This window comes from Globicephala melas, chromosome 14, assembly GCF_963455315.2.
Source record: "Globicephala melas chromosome 14, mGloMel1.2, whole genome shotgun sequence".
NCBI classification, from domain to species: domain Eukaryota; kingdom Metazoa; phylum Chordata; class Mammalia; order Artiodactyla; family Delphinidae; genus Globicephala; species Globicephala melas.
In genome coordinates this window covers 79,462,825-79,484,340 of record NC_083327.1, presented here as the reverse complement: position 1 = coordinate 79,484,340, position 21,516 = coordinate 79,462,825, and the positions used below count along the sequence as shown (strand labels likewise).

Here is a 21,516-nt window from a genome sequence, read left to right as displayed (position 1 = left end):
TTCAAATTTTGATCTTTTCCTGGGCTACCAATATATGGTACGATACTCTCTTATCAGCCACATGATCACAAGGGTAAACAACTGATACACTTAAAACCGTTCTGTACCCATACAATCATTCTGTTTTTTACTTTCAGTATTTCATAAATTACATGAGATATTCAACACTTTATTATAACATAGGCTTTGTGTTAGATGATTTTGCCCAACTGTAGGCTAATGTAAGTGTTGTGAGCACATTTAAGGTAGGCTAGGCTAAGCTATGATTTTCAGCAGGTTACGTGTTTTAAATGCATTTTCAAATTATAATATTTTCAATTTACGATGGATTTATCAGGATGTAACCCAATCATACATTGACCCATGGCCATGTCGGCCTGCTACTAAGTAAGAGGCATTTCTATTACAGATCAAGGAGGGCTGGAGAAAGAAAGCACAGATCAGTACAGGGTTGCACTGCAGTTGTCAATCTGAGTGTTCTCAATTTGGTCATCATAAAAAAATAGGGAGAAGGATATTCCTGGACTCATTAATACTACTGTGCCTTGTCACCTGAGGCCCAAAAGAGTTGGTGGAATCCAGAAACTTTTCAGTCTCTCTAAAGAGGATAGCGTTTGCCCATATGTTGAGAGAAAGCCCTTAAACAAAGAAGGTGAGAAACCTGGGACCAAAGCACCCAAGATTCAGTGTCTTGTTACTCCACATGTTGTGCAACACACACATTGGTGTATTGCTCTGAAGAAACAATGTACTAAGGAAAATAAGAAAGAGGCTGCAGGATACGCTATGCCTTTGGCCAAGGGAATGAAGGAAGCCAAAGCAAAACGCCAGGAACAGACTGCCAAGAGATGGAGGCTGATGTCTCTGAGAGTTTTGACCTCTAAGTCTTGAGTCCAGTCAAAAATGCAATGTTCTGAGAGTAATGAATAAATAAGATCAGACATCAGAAGAAAATTGTATGGAACCACAAAAGACCCTGAATAGCCATAGCAACTTTGAAAAAGAAAAGGCTGGAGGCATCACTCTTCCTGATTTCAAACTACATTTCAAAGCTATAGTAATCAAAACACTATGGTTTGGCATCAAAACAGATAATAGATCAATGGAACAGAATATAGAGCACAGAAACAAACTCATGCACATATGGTCAATTAATTTATGACAAAGGAGCCAAGAATACACAGTGGGAAAAGGATGGGTGGGAAAACTGGACAGCCACATGCAAAAGAATAAAATGACAACTATGCTACACCACACATAAAAATCAACTAAAAATGGATTAAAGACTTGAACTTAAGACCTGAAACCATAAAACTCCTAGAAGGGAACAAAGGTAAGCCCCTTGACACCAGTCTTGGCAATGATTTTTTAGATTTGACCGTAAAAACAAAGGCAACAAAAACAAAAATAAACAAGTAGGACTACATCAAACTAAAAAGCTTCTGCACAGCAAAAGAAACCATCAACAAAACGAAAAGGCAACCTACAGAATGGGAGAAAATATTTACAAATCTTATATTTGATAAGGGGTTAATATTTTAAAACTATAAAGAACTCATTCAACTTAATAGCAAACATCAAACAATATGATTTAAAAATGGGCAGAGGAACTGAATATTTTTCCAAACAAGATACACAATGGCCAACAGGTACATGAAAAAGTGCTTAACATCACTAATCATCAGGGAAATGCAAATCAAAACCACAATGAGATACCCCAATACATCTGTTAGAATGGTAATCATCAAAAAGACAAAGGATATCAAGTGTTGGTAAGGATGTAGAGAAAAGGGAACACTGCACACTGTTGGTGGGAATGTAAATTGTTGCAGTCACTATGGAAAACAGTATGGAAGTTCCTCAAAAAATTAAAAAAAGAACTACCATATGATTCAGCAATCCCACTTCTAGGTATATATCCAAAGGAAATGCAAACAGGATATTGAACAGATATCTGCACTCCCATGTTCATTGCTACATTATTCACAATAACCAAGGTATGGAACCTAAGTGTCCATCAATGGATGAAGGGATAAAGAAGGTGTAGTATATACATACAGTGGAATATTATTCAGCCATGAGAAAGAAGGAAGCCCTGCCATTTGCAACATGGTTGGACCTTGAGAGCATTGTGCTAAGTGAAATAAGCCAGACAGAGAAAGACAAATACTGCACAGTATCACTTACATGTGGAATATGGAAAAAAAAAAAAAAAGTCAAACACATAGAAACAGAAAGAGTGGTTGCCAGGGCCTCGGTGAGGGGCGGGATGGGAAGTGGGGAGAGGTTCATAAAAGGGTACAAAAACTTTAAAGTTGAATAAGGTCTGAGGATCTAATGTAAAACATGGTGAAATGGTGGCTATTGTTGATAACACTATATTCTATTGTATAACTGAAATTAGCAGAGTATAAAACTTAAATGTTCTTATCAAAAAAAGAAAAAAATGTGTGAGGTGATTGATGTGTTAGTTAACTAGATGGGAAGTATTCTTCCACAATATATACATATATCAAATCATCACAATGTACACTTTAAATATCTTAGTTTTATATACATCAATAAAGCTAAATTTTTAAAATTTTAATTAAAAAAATTTAACACATTGATAGCTTCTAAGAATTGTATCTGTTTATTCTCCCTCAAGTCCATTTCTCCTCTATTTCAGGTAATTCATTACATTTCACTCAAGCAGGACCTTTTTCAGTAGTTTTGACTTCTCCTCCCCACATATGATTAATTACCAAATGCTGTCCACTCTACTCCAAAGGTCCCAGAATGCTTTTCCATTTCTACTGCTCAGACTCCAGTTCAGATTTTCACATTTGGCCTGGACTGTAATACCCTCCTAATTGGTTCCTCATCCTAATGATAAAACAGAACTGTAATTCAGTGAACACATTTTGAGTACTTACACACCAAGTGTTGCTTTATAGAAGAATACAAGGTAGCTTTATTAGCCATATTTCAGAGATAGAAAAACCAAGCATTAAAAAAAAATTCATAAAACTGGCCCAAAGTCTCAAAGCTAGTGAGAGTTAAGGTTAAACCCAGGTTTTATTTTAAAACCTATGCATGTGCATTGCAATATAGTCACAGAAAGTTTCACACATTAACTTTAAAAACTGACGAAAAGGGACTTCCCTGGTGGCACAGTGGTTAAGAATCTGCCTGCCAATGCAAGGGACACGAGTTTGAGCCCTGGTCTTGGAAGATCCCACATGCCGCGGAGCAACTAAGCCCGTGCGCCACAACTACTGAGCCTGCGCTCTAGAGTCTGCGAGCCACAGCTACTGAAGCCCATGTGCCTAGAGCCTGTGCTCCGCCACAAGAGAAGCCACCGCAATGAGAAGCCCATGCACCACAATGAAGAATAGCCCCTGCTCGCTGCAACTAGAGAAAGCCTGCACGCAGCAACGAAGACCCAACACAGCCAAAAATAAATAAATAAATAAATTTATAAAAATAAAAAAAAGAATACAAGGTTGAAATATCTTCAGAAATAAGAAAATATTCAGTGACTTAGATTTTAGAAAGTGCCAAAAATAGCTTCTCAAAAGAAGGCTGAAATTAGATTAGCTACAACCAAAGATAATTAGTGAACTGGAAGAGAGGTCAGAAAAATTTATCCAGAATGCAGCACAGAGAGACAAAAAAGATGGAAAATACAGAAGACTAAGGATATTGTCAAGTAAGATGATAACAAATTCTATGTTTCATTTGAGTACCAAAAGGAGAAGAAAAAAGCATGTCCCAGAGGCAATATTTGAAGAGATAATGGTTAAAAAGTTTCCAGAACTGATGAAAGGCACAAATCCACAGATTCAAAAAGTTCAACTAATTCAAAGCAGAGCAAATAAAAATAAATTCACATCTATACACAGCACAGTGAAACGGCAGAAAAGCCAACACAAGAGGAAAACCTTAAAAGTAGTCAGAGTAAAAAAAGTGTAAAGGAATAACAGTTAAGATTGCTACTGTTGAGAAGTCATCAGTCAATGGAAGCTAGAACACCACCTGCAGTATTGCCAAAAACCACTCCCACGTTAGACTAATACATTCAGTAAAAAAATAAGTCATTTAAAATATTAAAACAAAATAGATATTTTATATAAATTAAAATTGTACCACCAGCAGACCTTCATTAATGGAAATGTTAAGGGATGTACTTCAGGTAGAAGGTAAATGAATGATCTAGCCAGAGATGCTGAGATTCAAGAAATGTAGAGTGAAAAAAGAGGCAACTATTTGGATAAAATAAATGAACACTGATTGTATAAAACAATAATAATGTCTTGAGTAGGTGTTAAAATATGTAAAATTAAAATATACAGTAACTACAGTTGGGATGGTATAAATGGAGTTAAAGTTTTCCAAAGTCATCACATTATTCAGGAGGAAGGTAAAAATAATGATTAAAGTCTGAAAGTATAATGTTAATAATACATGTTGTAATTTCTAAAATAACCAATAAAAATGTAACCAACAAAAATAGGGTATAATGACTTCCAAATTAGGAGAGGACAAAAAGAAGAATGACAAAAATTCAAAAGAAGGCATGAAAAGACGGGAAAAGAAACAAGAAACAGATAGTAAAAAGAGAAAGCGTAAGATTGGATGTTAAATTTAAGCCCAAATATAGCAATTATTACATTAAATGTAATGGACTAAATACCCTAGTTAGAAGATAAATATGCCAGGCTAGATAATAAAACAACACTCAGTTATATGCTGTTTATAAGAGACCATCTGAAGCATGAGGGCACCAAGAGGTTCAAAATAAAAACTATAGACACAGTTTACTTTCCTGGTGAACTCTACCAAAAATTTAAGGAGGAAATAATTTCAATGTTATCATATTCTTTCAGTTAATAGAAAAGAGTGTACTCCCCAACTCTTGAGGTTAGTGTAACTTTGATACCTAAACCATACAAAGTCAGCAGAAAAAAAAAGTTACAGGCCAATCTCAATAATATAGTTGCAAAAATCCTAAACAAAAATATTGACAAACTAAGTGCAGCAATATTTTAAAAGGTAATCTGTCCAAGTTGGATTTATACCAAGAATGCAAGGTTGTTGAGCATTGGAGAATTGGTCAGTGTAATTTGCCATACTAACAAACAAAAGGAGAAAAAAAATCAATCATTTCAGTACACGTAGAAAATGTCTTTGATAAAATTTAACCACCATTCATGAAAAAGATAAATTTAGTAATCCAGAAAGAGAACTTCCTTAATATAGTAAAGGGTGTCTAAAGAACAAAAAACGATAAACATCATACTTAATGGCAAAAATAGTAACATTTTCCCTTAGAGAAGAAGAGTAACACAAGAACGCCTATTACCAATGTCTTTATTTAACGTTGTACTAAATGTCCTAGCCAGCTCTGTAAGGCGAGAAAAAGACATAAAAGTTACAAGGATGGGAAAGGAAGAAACAAAACTCATTATTTGCAGGTAACTGTCTACAAAGAAAATCCAAAGAATCCACATACACCATATTTTATCCATTTAAAGATACATTAAATACATTTAACATCTCTGTGGGTGGGCTACATCTCACAACAGATGAGTCATAATTAAGTTGGAAGCCTTCTGGCTTAGTCTGTTCAGGCTGCTGTAACAAACCATCACAGACTGGGTGGCTTACAAACAACAAACATTTATTTCTCACAGTTCTGGAGGCTGGAGGTCCAACAAGACAGCAGCATCGTCACGTTCTGGTGAGGGCCCTCCTCCTGTTTCACAGCTGGGACCTTCTCACTGTGTCCTCACATGGTGAAAGGGGTGAGGGATCTCATGGGGTCTCTTTTAATAGGAACACTAATCCCACTCGTTAGGGCTCTATCCTCATGACTTAGAACATTCCAAAGGCTCTACCTCCTAATACTATCATCTTTAGGGGTTAAGTTTTCAGCATATGAGTTTTGGGAGGAAACAAACATTCAGACCATAGCACTTTCTTAAGACCTATGTGGCAAAACAATCCAAAAAAAGAATGGATATATGTATAACTCATTCACTTTGCTATACAGCAGAAACTAACACAACATTGTAAAACAACTATACTCCAATAAAAATTTTAAAAAATAGCATGTAAATGTGTATCTCATAATTGGTGGTATATTGAAATACAGTAAATTGTTAGATTTTTATGACAGTTTATATAAAAGCAAGGTTGTTTGATGCAGTCAATACACAAACTTTTATATTTAAGTATACTAGCAAAAAATAGCAAATGAATTTTAAAGTAAGAATTATTGTTAACTGTTAGATAAAACCATGGTATTAAGGTTATAAATGAAAATGTTATTTAGAGATAAGGAAGTATTTAGGAGTCAAATATCACGATAGCAGAATTTAAAAAAAAATTTCAGCAAAGGAAAAAAATAAACCAAATATAGCAAAATGTTAAATTACTATTAAATCCTGGTGATGGATATATGAGAGTTCAAATTATTCACTCTGATTTCATGTATGTTTGAAAAATTTTATAAGTTAAAAACTTTGAGAAACATTAATGAAATACTTACGTGGAGAAATATACCATGTTCTTAGATTGAAGGGTCAATACTGTAAAGATGTCCATTCTATTTCGTGAAGTCCTAGTAAAAAATTCCAATAGGTTTTAGTTTTTAAATAGGACTTGATTCCAAAATTTTTATATGAGAATGCTAAGGATCAAGAATAGAAGGGCTTGTTTTACCAGATATCTAAGAAATAATACAACATGATATTGACACAGAGATTGACAGGTAGACCAGTGGCACAAGAACAGAGAGCCCAGGAAGCAGAGATTGTAATGGCAGTGTGAGCAGCTAAGGAAACCTCTCCCCCAGAGAAAGAGATCTATTAAACTAGTCAAGGGTAGCAAAGGCAATCATTCAGATGTCTAAAGATTGATCAAAAGACTTACAACAAATTGAGAAGCCTTTTATTCAACAAAATCTAAGTAAGGATTCTCAGTAAGAACAATGGGAGGCCACTGTATTAGAGTTAGAACTAGAGCCTGCACCCATCCCCTGACAGAAGTGCCTTCCAGAAAGACCTGTTCCATTGGGGGACAGTGGAACGAACACGTTGTATGTCACACACCACACACTTTTTTACCCTACAACTAAAAAACATTTTTATTTTGTATTGATGAAATCACTAGAAAACTCAATCCTGCACTTGACCATGGAACAAACCTCAATAAATTTTAGAAAGCAGATGTTTATCTAGGCCATATTCTCAGGTCATAATCCAATAAAATTAGGAGGAAACAATTTTAAAATGCCAAACAAACTCTTAACTATCGGAAAATTGCACAGTCTCCCTTGAATCAAAGAGAAACTAAAAGCAAATTACAGTCTAGAGATTAATGAAAAAGACTATTTCATGCTAATATGTGTAGGGTGCAGTTAAAGTTACAATCAGGGGAAAATATATAACTTTAAATGTCTTTATTGTTAAGCAAGACTAAAAATAATGAAACCTGGTGCTAGCTTTAATTAAGAAATTAGGAAAATAACAAAACTAAACAAAAAGTAGAAAAGGATGCAAATTAAAGATAAGTTGAAGTTAATGAAAAATGTTTTAAACCGACATAACAAAATAAAAATAAACAATATAAAGGATATACAAATACCAATGCTGTTATTTGAAAATGTCAATAAAAACTGGCTAACACCTAGAGAAACCCAATTAAGAAAGAGAGAGCAATGGTTTGTTATTTAATAAATGGTACAGTATAACTATCACTGAGGAGAATGTTGGACCGCCCTCTGGACTCTGACCCTCTGTGACAGGCTGCATCCCCTGTACGGACACCATTCCTCTGAAATTCTTTCCCATCGGCTCATTCTTTCCATGTACATAAATCCACTTTGCTACATGTCATATTCTTAATCCTCTTCTCTCAAATCTCCCCTGGCCCTCTGTTCACAAGTAATCACTCTCTCATTTGTACTCTCCTACCTCATCGAGATAGAGCTGATTATATAACTGCAAACAGTTTGCCCTGTATGAGAATGAGTTTCAATCCATGACCTTGGGAAAGCAAGGTACCGTAACCAGCCCTTTCCTTCTTCTCCATCCAAGTCCCAGGCACTCAGATTAAATGAATTCAATATAGTCCTTACTGGTCAGGAAGGACTGGGCATCTTTATGATGTGGAGACTGTCAGTATATTCTTATTCCTGAAAGGCATCAGAGAACATTTATGACCTAAATTTTGTCTATTAATTAGCTAAGAACAAACCTAGACAGAACTGGAAGATTGTTTACTCCTTTCTTCAGTCTTCTATGAAGTAATGTACTCAAGCCACCGCAGCAATCTAAGTTTGCTATAAGATCCTATAGAAAATGAATCCCAGCATCTCTCAACATTATAGCATAAAGTTATTATATATGTTATGGCTGTGGTCCCTGCTAGCAGCCTTCAACTCATAAATTCTGAACCAAATTATTACTTTTATGTTGCTTCAACTTAATTGGATGGTTGAAAAAAGAAACAAAACCAAAAACTCAGAGGAATAACTAGTAATCGCATTTCATCCAGAATAAAAGGCTAGCCAAGGAAGATATCCCAAGGTTCTCTTCATATCTGAAAAGAAATAAGCCACATTAAAAAAAAAAAGATAAAACATTTAATGTTTTTTTTTTACAATTTCAGTACAAATTATCACTTCAAATAAACATAAGGGTTTTTATTCATTGCTAGTCATCCAGTAAGATCCAATAAGTAATTTCTGCAGTCCTTTCTAATAGAATTACTTCATTATAAAGCAAATGTTTTAATACATTACCTCGCTTATACACGGGTCAGGAGAATTTTAAGTGTCGTGAACTTCAACACCTTTAAACTTTTACAGGACTTTCTTGGGCAGATGTCCTTGTTTCAATAATTTACTGGAACAAATATTTTTAAATTGGCAAGAAGTCCAGGAAGATTATACTGTAAAAAGAGAATCTAATTGGGGTCAGGGAGACAATGCCGAATTGTAAAGTCTGTGCCTAAAATACTGTGGTGAACTGTAACACCTTATTTCAGTAATGAAATAAACTGCAAGGTCACAATAAAAAGGCTGGTGTGGGAACATCAGAGAAAGATTAAAAATAAAAACCACGGAATGAAATCCCCAGGATAGCAGCTGCTCATTGTCGAGATTATTCAACCAACTCTACTGCTAACCTAGGAAAGATACCCACTGTTAAGCACTGATTTAAAAAAATAAGGCAATTCCAATTGTCCTTTTTTTTTTTTAAAAAGTGAATGTTAGTACAAGAACCTTACATATTATCAACTCAAAATCCAGTCTCTGTTATTCATTAAACCTCAACAGCCGTGAGCAAATAATATTCATTTCTTAATGTTAAACTACTTGTAATTTTTCCTGTGACCTGCCTCAATACAGTTCTGTGTGTTAATACTTACTGTCAGATTCTTAAGAACTATTTGTGTGATGAACAGCTATCTTAAATGAAATTCTGTTCTGTGTACCATTTATTGGCTATTCGCTATCTAGAACAAAGAAGAAACCTGAAAATTAAGCACTGGAAGCAACTTTTGTGGTGCTTACTTTCCCCCTGCTTTTCTGACTCACTGTTACATAGATATGCCTTCAAATTCACCTCCTTTTTAGTAGGAAAAGAGGTTATGGAGAAAAGAGTGTTTAAATTAAGAAATCTTCGATTCCATTCCCAACTATGCCCTTTAGAAGTGACGCGAATCCTGGTAAATGATTTACCTTTCCAGAGCCTCTTACCCATCTTGCTTCCTTTCTCCTCCTAACGCTTTCAAGGATCACGCTGTTTACTTCTTGCATTTCTCAGAGAGGTAAAAATGATATAAAGCATGTAAGTGCTAGAGAAGGTGTCCTAATCAGCTAAGGCTAAAAACATCATCTTTTACTACTGGTTAACTACTCGTATTATCTATTTATCTCTATGGGTCACTAATATCTTTTTCTTTTATTAGTTTTCAGATGAAGTGAGATACAGTTTTGTTTTTGTATAACCTGTAATGTATCTTGATAGTGGCAATGAGAGTTAATTCTGAAATCCCAGAGGTCTGATCAGTAAAAGGAGCCTGCCATCCTAACCATTAGCTTTGAGTACAGGAGTTCGCTGGTCACATTAGGGATAACACAGAACCATTGCTGTATGATTCTATGACATGAAAGACTCCTAAACATAGTAAGTGGCACACTGAGATTTTGCCAGTAAATTTCTTATCAGCAAAATTATGATATCTGCTCCAAATGAGTTCTAGGCCTTATAACATTCTTTTAAAAATGTAAAGCAGTATGGTGATGTCTTTTTTAAAGACTGAATAGGTAAGAAGTGGTGTTGGAAATGTACAGGAAAACAAAACCTAATAAAACTGTAGATAAGCTAACTCAGAATAGCCTGAGGTTTCTTATATATGGGGACATGTGGTAACTTTCCTTCCTGAAGCCACAGCTAGGTAGACCAGACTAAAACAGATATTCTTCAAATTATAATAATGAAAATCAGTACTTGTATGTACCAGTATGAGTTTTCACATTTTATGCTTTTTCTGAATATGGAATATAAGGAGAAAAAGAAAGCCATGAGGTTTTATTTAATAGGGAACAGACAGTGTGTGAAAACTGGTAGCACACCAGAGCTCAGGACTGTAGCAATTTACGGGACATGCAAAGTCTAAGACATGGTACAGGAGACTTAGGCAGTTGGAGCTCAGGTGAAGCTAATGGTATACGCTCCGGAACCAAAGCAGGGAATGACACCATCTCCCCCAGGACGCACACATAATCACGGCTAATATACACGTACATAAATAAACACAAGGGCTCCCAGGAATGTACAGTCTAATCTTTTGGTTGACCTATTTGCTGCTTCCTACTCTGATATCTTTTTTTAACCTGGTGTCAGCGGCCAGGTACAGCTCTTAGTGGTCCCAACCACCTTTTAGTGGAATCCTTACATTATGCATCAACCTTCAGGTGGGTCACCAAAAAGTTATTCCAAGTCTGTAAAATACAAACAATATTTAAAAACAAACTCACCACATACAAACATAACTTGAACAACCGTTTAAAATTCAATGGGAGGGAACCTCTTGAGCATTATCGGCTAGATTCTCTTTCCTAAAATCCGCATACTGAATCTACCCGGAGGTTTCTCACACCCTGAGAGGAAACTTAACATGCACAAGTCTGGAATAAAACATATTTTGGTGACTGAATAATAATCTGACTGAATAAGAGACGCAATTTTTGTAAACTACACAAGAGTATCAATGTTTTTTCAGTGTGCCTTTAACTAGATGTCTCTTTCAACTGGGGAGTTGAGACCAATGCGCTTTCCCCTGTTAAGGTGAGGCCAGGGGGAGAAGGCACACATCCTGTGGGAGAGCTGCTGTCGGAGTTTCCCAGTCATGATTTCGCCAGTGGGTCAAACACCTGCAGCACCGTCCTCTTGTCCTTGTCACTGGTTGTCACCCAGTGACCGAAGTCTTTTTCTCTGTGCTCCAGTGGCGGCTCCTGGGCAGGTGAGGCACTGACTTGCTGGGGGGCTGCGTGTGCTCTTCCGAGGTTCCTGTTCCCCGAGTCCAGGGGGTCAGGGCTCTTGGGAAGCCAGGAGTTATTCAACAGGTTACGGTGGTGGAGAAGGCTCCAGAAGGGGTCCTGATAATCACCGAGGAGGGGCGTGGCCTCCGACTTCGTGTCCTTGGTGCCATCAGCCTCAGGGCTTGCAAGTGATGAAGGGCCAAGGAAAGCCGGCTGGGGGAAGAGCGCGCCCCCAGCAGGCAGGGGTGCGGGCGGACAGTCGCTGCTGGGGCTGCTGCAGGGGCGCCCCTGGAGAAGCTGGCAGTTGCTCTGCAGCACCTGCAGGTGCAAGGCCGCCGGCGCCGACTTCTTCCTCCGCGGGGGCACCTGGGGCACGAGGGGCGGGGCCTCCGGAGGGGGCGGGGCGGCCGCGGTCGGGGCCTCATCTGGCGCTGGCTTCCCGGAGGCAGCGGCACCTTTCCCGGGCTGAAGTGTTCTCGGTTTGGGAACGGGAGGGACTGTTGCTAGAGGAGGGGTGTCAAGGTTCGTCTCCGGGGGCCCGATTGTAAAATGGACAGCTTGATGCCCAAACTGTTCTTCTGGTGACGCGGGCTAAGAAAAGGCACGACAAAGAGCGTCAATAAGCAGCCCGCCCCCGGGAGCTGGGAATCAGAGCACACAGACGCTGTCCACAGGCGAACAGAGGAGGGGACAAGCGGACATTCTAGCAAATTCGGGATTTGAGAATGTCTGGGATGCGCGAGTGTGACCAGGCAGGAAGGAGCATGGGAGAAACACACGTATCAAGGAGGACCAGCAGGTCCGATGAAATATGAGTGGGAGCTTTCAAACCAGGGCCACCGTGAACAATCTGAAACAAGTTTCTGTTACCTAGGAAACGGGGTGATGCTCTTCCTTTATTAACAGCGAACCTCTGAAAACTTTTCTTCGAGGCCGCAGCTTTGATAATTCAGTCTGTACCACACTAAGATGAAGTAGCTTCTGTCACGGCATTAAGCTAACAGAAGGACTAATGGGTACACTTGCTCCTTGAATCTTTGATATTTAAATATAGAAGAATGGAAAATTTCATACAGGAACTTCACTTCCTTGGTTCTGATTCAAAAGGATCACAAAGAAAACAACTGCACGAGGCCAGAGGAAGCTTTTGTACACACACGGCTGTCGGTAGCTTAACCATCCGCATTTCAGTATTTCCGCTGGTTCTTTAGAAAACTAGCTGCAGAAACAACCCTTTCTCCGACGGCCTTTAACTGCAGCTCCTGGGCAGTGGGTGGGGAAACTGAATCCGTTTCTACCCCTGGCTTTGAAGACAAAGCGAGAATAGAGAAGAGGAGGAAAGAGGTGTGTTGTGTAAGGAGGCGTGGAAAATAGGCAGATGCATGTGCAGACGTGGGACAGCGAGCAACCCAAAAAACACAGAGCAGGCTCTGTAAGAACCACACGCCCAAACCACGCTCATGCTTTGTACAGGTGGAAAAGCAGCCATTCTGTAATGACCAGCCGAGGGATTACCGGGTGTCCGTGACTAGCACACTGAGCTCACACGGAAGATCCAGATGCCTCTAGAGGTGCCAGTCTTTGGGCTGCTACTGTCCTGACAAACTCATGTCTTTGAAGCAGCAAGCAAGGCTGAGAAGCTTGAGAGCGAGAGCAAAAAACAATCTGCAAGAAAAGTGGCAAGAAAAGCTGTCGAGCCTCCAGGGTGCGGGGCCGCACAAGCGCTTGTCAACATGGCCAATCCAGGAACCGGTGATTGTTTTTCTAATGCAAATAAAAGTCTGTACAAGTCAAACCGTGGGCATAGGACACAGACCACACACAAATGGGAATCACTGGGACACCTGGAATAAAGCACCCCATGGTGGTTCGGTTTGGGAACTGAAATGGAACATTTGGGCGGCGTGATACCGCCAAGCTCTTCCTGTCTTGGTGAGAAATTCCCAATGTTTCTGCTCAGCTTGAGCCAAGAAGCAGCAGGAATGCGAAGAAGAAAGCGACTGCTGGGCATTTTCCTCAAGGATGGGGCTGTGTCTGGGACTCGTGAACATGTGTAAAGAGACCAGACCCATCGGAGACGGAATTCTTATCTAACAAGACATTTGAGCAACCCAGGAGCAACAGGCTTGTGCAACCAGGTTCTTACCTTTCCTGTCCTCCTCAAGGTTGGCTTCTTGATGGCAGGAACTCTGGGTGCGGGCCGACGGGGCAGGAGTGGGGCCACCCCCGCTGTGGGCTCTGGTTTGGAAGATCCCTGGTCCGTCAAGGCTGTGGCATTTAGGGCTTCTCCTGGGGCGCCTGAAACATACAATTGCACAGCTAAAGTGTAAAGGACAAGGCATCGAATTATCCTTATTCTAAGGATAATTTACTAATGCAATGTATTTCTTTGCTATCTAAAAATAAATCTTTCAAGGTTGTCAGGACCAACCAGCTAGGTTTGGCCCCCAGCTTCTCATTCCCACCTTCTCAACAGGGATGGTGATGTAGGGTCTGTGGAGGGGAGGAGCAGTGAGGCCCTGACATCACGTGCAAAGTTTAACGTGTCCCTGTGTTTCTCAGGGTAGATGATGCAAAACTCAAAATCTCAGCAGGGCCCATGACCACGAAAATGTTAAGCTGGGACCCTGGGTAGATTTCAAACCTCAAACCTCTGCATCTATAGACTTTAAAACAAAAAACAAAAAACCTTTACTACAATATAATTCACATACCGTAAAATCTATGCTTTTTAAGGATATAATTTGGTGGTTATTAGTGTAGTCACAAAGTTGTACAACTATCACCACTATCTAATCAGCGGAATATCTTCCATCACCCCAAAAAGAAACCCCGCACATTCCCATAGCAGTCACTCCCCACACCCTCCTCTCTCCAGCCTCTGGAAACCACTATAACTTTCTCTCTGTCTAGACCTGACTACTCTGGACACTGAACATAAATGGAATCACACAATACGTGGCCTTTTGTGTTTGGTTTCTTTCGCTTAGCACACTATTTTCATGATTCACCCATGATACAGCATGTGTTAGTACTTCATTCTTTTAATGGCTGAATAATATTCCATGGTATGGATAGACCCCATTTTATCCATTCATCAGTTGATGGACACTTGGGTTGTTACATCCATACAATTTGAGTTATTGTTTTTAATAAAAAAGAAACCACGGTGTTATCCTACAACAGTGTTTCTCAATCTCTTAGTCCATGCCCTCCTTAAATGTTGTTTGGGAATTCCAGATAAACTAAATACCTGCGCTATAAGCAAATCAGGCAACTGTAACTGCACCTGGCTTTTCAGAGGGCATAATTTTCCCTCTGCAAAAGAGATTCTAGAATAAAATCGCAACGAAAAACCAAAATATGTTAATAACCAGTGATTTTGAATGCACAGAGGAGATTCCAAGTTAAAACACGGTTAACATGGGTTAGGTGAAGTAACAGCAACAAAAAATTAATAGGCAGTACGGCAGAGAAGAGGTCCCTGCCTGACAGTGTCCCTGCCTGAGAGAATCTACAATTGCTGGCGATTTAAAAAAACAGATGTTTTGCCTGAAAGAGGACGCCTACCTACCTATCTCTATTTACAGAGCCAGCAGAATGAGTTAGTGCCTGGGGCACCAACCTCTTCTAAAACTCGTTTTTGTTTATTTCAGTCTCTCCTTGTTTATTTCAGTCTCTCCCTTAAGTGCTGCCTAATAATAATGGGATTATTTTTACATACTTACTGAATTTTAAATATATAGTTTTAAATGGACAATAAGTCTTAGTAGCTGAATTTTATAAAATGTTGCTCAAGGGTACTTTCGCTGAATACTGCCTCCAGAAAAAAGAGTGTTTTTCTCTTCTAGGCCCCTTTTAGTAGGAAGATGAATAGAAAAGCAGAATTGGCAGGAGAGCCCCAGGGGAACACCCACCTCCTCTGGCTTCCAGGAGACATCGGATTGCTGCTTCCGCCTCCTGAGCGTTGGTAGTTTTGATCTGCTTGACGTTATAAGGCTTACTTATCCCAGTCCTAGCTTTGGGCTTGAGGACAAAATCAGGAAAAAAAAGCGTATTAGCACAGGTAGGAAACAGCCTCACCTGGTGAGTTCTCTGCCTACCCATCTGTACAGGAGCGTGAAGTTGACAGAGCTCCTTCAGACGGTGATTAAAACACAACTTCAACCCAAACCGCATCCCTCAAGCCTCTTCCCCCCGCCCAGCACTCACATATCAAGCGTGGGGGGAACACAATAAAGTTTAGACGACCCTCGTCTCCTAAACTGGACGATTCCAGGATTTTGCAACGTGAAGGAACCATCCTCTATCTTTATTTCAATAATCAGGTAAAAGCCAGAAAACAGTCAGAAGCTACTCCTTCCATGGTCCAGCGAAGTCATTAAAACACTTTTCCAGATGTTTTCTCAAAAGTGCTCTCTCTACGATTCTTCGCTTTTCTGCCGCCTCTTAACTGTGACCTCTAGGTCGCCTTTGAGAACCTGCTTTCATTACTACAAACCACTGAGGTGGAGTCAACCGCCTACTCCTGCAGTGACCGTGACCATCGGCTGGCCCAGCTCTACACACTCTCCTGGGACACGTTAGCTTCCACCCAGCCCCCTGCTGCACCTCCCCCCTCCCTCACCTCTAGTCCATTGACCACCTACCGTCTTCTTTAGGTCTCACAGCCATCCAGAACCCTACACGACTGTTATGATTAGTAATGTCCCTACTGCGTTATTTAGGCCCCATTAGATCTCTTTTTAGCCTCTTCTCTCAAGACAACTGATCTGAACTTCTCTTATTTCCCCTTCTGTCAGCCCCTGCTCTATACACCAAGGTCATAAGCAAGCATCGGAGGGGAGAGAAGCAGGTGGGTCTGGAAACCAACAGTCCCTCCCTGAAGGGGCACTTGGGAGTTTTCATCAAACGTGATTTTCTCTCTCATGCTCTGTACGACCATTTAAAAACCCTATAAATGGCCTGGTACTAAGTTATGGGGTTTGGGGATGAATGGTGGACAGGCAGAGGGTTAAAGAGACAGACATGTATATATTCACTGAAAAGAGGTGATCCCGCATTAATGTTAGGGGCTGAGGATGAACCACGGGGCAAATCTCTTGGGTTTGAAATGCTGACCCATTTCACTATGATCTGAATACAGGAGAACTCACTGCTTGCTGAGGTGCTCCTGGCAGAAGTTTTGCTGTCTGCAAAATCGAATACTGCCCTTGGGTGCCAGAGGAGATGGACACATCCGAGGCTGACTTTTTCACCATTAGACCAGCTGTAAAGACCAAGGAGGGCAGAGTCTCAATCTCAGTGAAGTCGCAGCTGCTTCGATGCAAATTCCCAGCCAACTGAGAGCAAGGTCACAGTTAGGGTCTGAGTACATCCATGGCTTTTGGGGATTCAGAGGCGCTACTGAGTTTCTCTTGTGATTCTCTAATAACTTGGGCTTCTTAATGTAGATTCTCTGGAGAAGCACTGTTTGAATGAAAATTTTAATCTAACATCCTGGAGGAGTTAAATCTGATATAAACTCTGATCAATCATTTTTAAGTGGTTTAAAATACACTACTATTATTAGGACCAAATTTTTAAAAGACTCTGTGGGCAAAATCTAACAAAAAAAATCCCAAAGCAGGGGAATAAGCTAGATTAAATAATACCTGCAGCCATTAACAAGTCATGTTTTACAACAACAGTTAATTCAGAGACATTAGATGAAACACAAATGACCAAACAAAATGGACACTAATTCTGTAAAAAAAAAAAAAATGAAAAGTTGTGTATAGAGGACTTCCCTGGTGGTGCAGTGGTTGAGAGTCTGCCTGCCAATGCAGGGGACACGGGTTCGAGCCCTGCTCCAGAAGATCCCACATGCCGCAGAGCAACGAAGCCCGTGCGCCACAACTACTGAGCCCGCGCTCCGCAACGAGAGAAGCCACCGCAATGAGAAGCCCGCGCACCGCAACAAACAGTAGCCCCCGCTCACCGCAACTAGAGAAAGCCCACGCACAGCAACAAAGAGCCAACGCAGCCAGAAATTAATTAATTTTTAAAAATTGTGTGTAGATATAGATATATCTAATTGGAAAAAGGATGGAAATCTTTTGGTTAACAACTCTTATCTCTAGGTAGGTAAAATTAAAACTTTTATTGTTTAGATTTATCTCTTTGTAAATCTCTACAATAATATAGGACATAAATTTGTTTTTTATTTATTTAATATTTTCTTTTCTATCAACTCAGAAAAGTAAAAAAAATACGCTTAACGAGTCACGTGTTTCCGGCTTGCCATCGATTACTATTGTGATGTAAGCCAAGATGAACCCAATTCTGAAAGTAGAGTCTTAGGAAAATGTTTACCGTCACACTGGGGGTGTGGGGGAGGGGGAGAAGTGAACAGTGGAGGTAAACAGAAACTGATCAAAAGCACGGCATGACTTTATTTCAGATTGCCAAGGAACGTCTCAGGGACAAAGCACTGCTTTTTCTGAGGAGCCAGGAAGAAAAGTGTTATCCTGAGACCCGGGCTAGGAAGTGCTGTTCTCAGCAGGCTCGGGCTCACAGACGGGACGGCTCCTGCTTAGAGGTGGGCGTGTGGTCACCTTATGGGTCAGAGCACCTGGGCTTACTCGAGTCCTCATATGCAGAGAGAGGGTGGGCAGCAGTCCAGGAGAGAAGACGTGGAAAGAAGCCATGGCGGGTGGCAGAGGAAGGAGCTCAAAATGTCCCTAGCTTGTCTGTGGCCCCAAGTTTTCCATCCCATAAGGTTTCAAACTGAAAGCAGCTTAAAGCAAAAGCAAAAGCAAAAGCACAGCTCCGGGAGGACGAAGAACAGATTTCTAAAGGACTCACGTGATTTGCCGTGAGAAACATAGCTATCTCTGATATCAAACTTGCCATGGATTTAAGACAAAAAGGAGCCCGAGGAGGGGAAAAAAGCACTGTGGAAACTCAAAGGCTAGATTTAGAGCCGTCTGTGCAGTAGCAGGAAGTATGCAATTATTCCCAGCAGGCATCGTGGTGAGCGGAAAGCAAGCGAAGTCTTACTTGGAGGGGGGGGTCTCTGCGGTGGGTGAGGTGCCCGAGGCCTATTGGGAACCGACAGAGACCGACTTGGAGAGCGGTGGCGGAAGTCCCCAACTGCTTCCAGCTCCTGCTTTAACACCACCAGGTCAGCATCATCTGGAGGACATGGCAGGGCGTGAGTCAGATGAGTCAGACTCAGGTCTGCAGGGACCCGGCAGTGGCAGGAACTCCTCCCACAGGACAGCTTCAGGGTCCCTCTCTGCTGGCATGGGGGGCGGGGGGAGGGTACCCAATGCCTGCTTGGAACATTCAGTGAACCGTGGACAAGGTGTGCTGTCCAGACACGAGAGACACTGAAATATTTTAAAGTGTAGGCATGCTTCCTTCTGAAATAATCCACAAGACTTCCACACAGAGCAGACAGTTGAAAACCAGAGCCCCTCACTCTTAATACCCCATTCTGAAACAGGACAAGAGTTCTGAACTTGAGAATATTTTCACTTCTCTGCCAGCAGGGCAGCCTGCCGATCCCTTGCTAAGGCCCAGCATGCAGCGGCCCTGCTCATTCAACCCCAAATCCTCCAGCCCATGCCAGCTACTGCCCAAGCATTCGCCGTCCTGACTCGCCCTGCAAAGTCCTTCTAAGGCTAAGAGGGGTGTGGGGAGGTGACGGCTTCTGTTTTATTACGTGTACGTTTGTTACATTTAAATTCAGGACGATTGTAGGTCTTCTCTCCCACACTACGACACACTCTGATTCATTTCATTTTGGCTCATACACCCCATCCCTCAAATCCAATAACTCAACCTCATGTGTCTCTGGCGTTCCGTTGGGGACAGGCAGGATTTCTCCTTCTGAAGGGAGTGCCTGAACGCCCTATAGCACTGAGGAGATGTTCCCTTGACGTCCACCAGGGGGCAAGGCTGCTCACATGTGACAGCCCCATGCTGCTCTATTAATTCTTCATTCCAAGGGGCGCATCTGCCCAGCCCTTGAGAGGATGCCTGAATGATGGCCACGCTGGAGAAGAGGACTACTTCTTGTCTCAAGAGCACATCCCTCCAGCCACTTTCACTCCAGGGCAGGAGCCCTCTGGACGTGCAATGTGCAGAACCCCCTGGATTTGCTGATGAATCCAGTCCCCAAACCTGGACATGTGTTCCCAGTCACCTGCGGAGCTTCATGAGTTGCCAGATTTCCAGGGTCCCAGCCCACACCTGCCAAACCCACATCTCTGTGACGGGGCTCAGCCACTTGTAAGTTTAAAAGCCCCCTCTGGTTCAATGCAGCCAGGCTACGGACCGGGTTTGGGACCAAATACAGTCAAAAGGCTTGGGGGTTCTTTGTACCTGTCCCAGTGAAGTACCTTTCCTGGGAAGCATCTTATTGTCAACTCTGTTCTCTGTTCTCAGCCGCAGCTCAAAGGGTCCTGACACGTGGCTAAGCCCCTGCACCTGCTCTCCTCCAAGGGGGAGACACAATGTCCAGCAGCTGGAAGGCACCCGTGGCTGTGGCTGAAACTGAGCTGAAGAGTCTGATGTGGAATCTGAACTACTCTAATTATCTAGGGACCTGGAGTTCAATCCCAACGACTTTCAGTCCCTCTTAAGTCTAAAATGACATAATGATGCTAAGGTGTACTATTACTGTATAATAATATAATGTTATATGAATATAACCAGATACCAGCAACTCAGGACATAGATATTGAATATGTCTCTTATGGGATTGAATCAGAAAAGTTTTGGAGAGGGAAAAAAATCACAAATGTAAAACCAGTTCAGAGCTATGACAATTTAAATTGCACAGAGGAAACTAATGATCATGAATCCGGTACGTTATAGGGGTAGCAGCTGTTGGAAAAAACTTAAATCACTAGAGGAAATGAGTGTGGCGGCAGCTGGATTCCTTCTCAGAGCCCAGTTTTCACCCCTTGCTGTGACCTCTTTCACCCCTTGGTTCGTGGGCCATGCATACTTGATCGGCATTACGGGATGCCCGGCTGCTGAGAGAGTGATCGCTACACCAGAGGTGATTTAGAAAAGGAAGGTCCAAGCTACCTCTGTAGGTTGGATGCTGCTTCTTTTTGGTGAGTGCCGGTGACCGGCTGGGCGGCGCCACTGCCATGGAGCTGGGGGCGTCGGCGAGCTCGTCTCCGCCCGCTTCACTATCTGAGACCCCGGGCTGGCTCAGCTCATCCACCAAATAGTCCTCGTCGTCTTCGAGAATATCCCCTCGGAGAAGGAAACGTCACAGCGAACAGTTAGGGGGAAAGGGCCTAGCCGCCAGCGGCCCAGGGCACCCACGTGGCAGCAGGGCTGGGACCCCAGTTCCACGGATGCCTGAGACACAGGACAAGCCCACAGCCCTGACATCTCCAGACTGCCTTCAGTGTCATTTTAGACGCCTCCCATCTTACTTGTCATCGCGTGCACCACTCCTACGTGTGAATACCGCCCAGCTCTGGCATGGAGAGCCAGCCTGAACTTAAGCATCCTCTCTGACCTTCCCGAGGGCGGGTCTTAGAACGGAGCCTGGGGCTCTCGTGTCGGCTGCTGGGAGAACGTCTCGCCTGCCCGCCTCACCCCACGCACCGGGAAGTCCTCACTCGCAGGATGACTCACCTTCTGACTCATAGTCCAGACTCGTGAAGTCGAAGTTTTCCTCCAGCAGACAGGAGTTGGCGGTGGGGGACGCGGAGGCCACGCTGTCTCGCTTTCCAATGATCTCCTCTTGCAAACCTTGCAGCCAGTCCTTGGTCTTCGGTCGAATCTTCACAGCTCTGCCTTTCACCTGTGAGGACAGAGAGGCCGCCTGTGAATGAGCGCAGACGTCAGACCCTCTGACCCCCAAGTGCTTCTCGCTCCAACGCATGCATCGGGAGCCTGGCCCACCTTCACTTTTGCCAAGGAAGACCGAGGGTCTAGACCTCAGGCGGGCCCAGCACAGCTCACGTTTG

The 21,516-nt window shown here is 42.0% G+C and overlaps 1 protein-coding gene and 1 pseudogene across 6 annotated transcripts in view; one reads left to right on the top strand and one right to left on the bottom strand.

Moving 5' to 3' along the window:
- The first annotated feature begins 350 nt into the window (after positions 1-350).
- On the top strand, positions 351-10,082 carry LOC132593394 (small ribosomal subunit protein eS6-like; annotated as a pseudogene).
- SYNJ2 (synaptojanin 2) overlaps positions 9,205-21,516 on the bottom strand; it is a 100,046-nt gene continuing 87,734 nt past the window's right edge. For 3 of the 6 annotated variants that reach the window (XM_060283876.1, XM_060283875.1, XM_060283879.1), the window contains exons 21-27: positions 21,182-21,350; positions 20,618-20,791; positions 18,578-18,712; positions 16,693-16,805; positions 15,454-15,562; positions 13,683-13,834; positions 9,205-12,127 (exon numbers count right to left, since the gene is read on the bottom strand). In XM_060283876.1, coding sequence (XP_060139859.1) covers positions 11,402-12,127; positions 13,683-13,834; positions 15,454-15,562; positions 16,693-16,805; positions 18,578-18,712; positions 20,618-20,791; positions 21,182-21,350 — 1,578 coding nt within the window. In that variant the 3' untranslated portion in view covers positions 9,205-11,401. Of the gene's footprint in view, positions 12,128-13,051; positions 13,202-13,682; positions 13,835-15,453; positions 15,563-16,692; positions 16,806-18,577; positions 18,713-20,617; positions 20,792-21,181; positions 21,351-21,516 lie in introns of all 6 variants that reach the window. The other 3 variants (XM_060283877.1, XM_060283878.1, XM_030853052.2) reach the window with 3 other exon arrangements.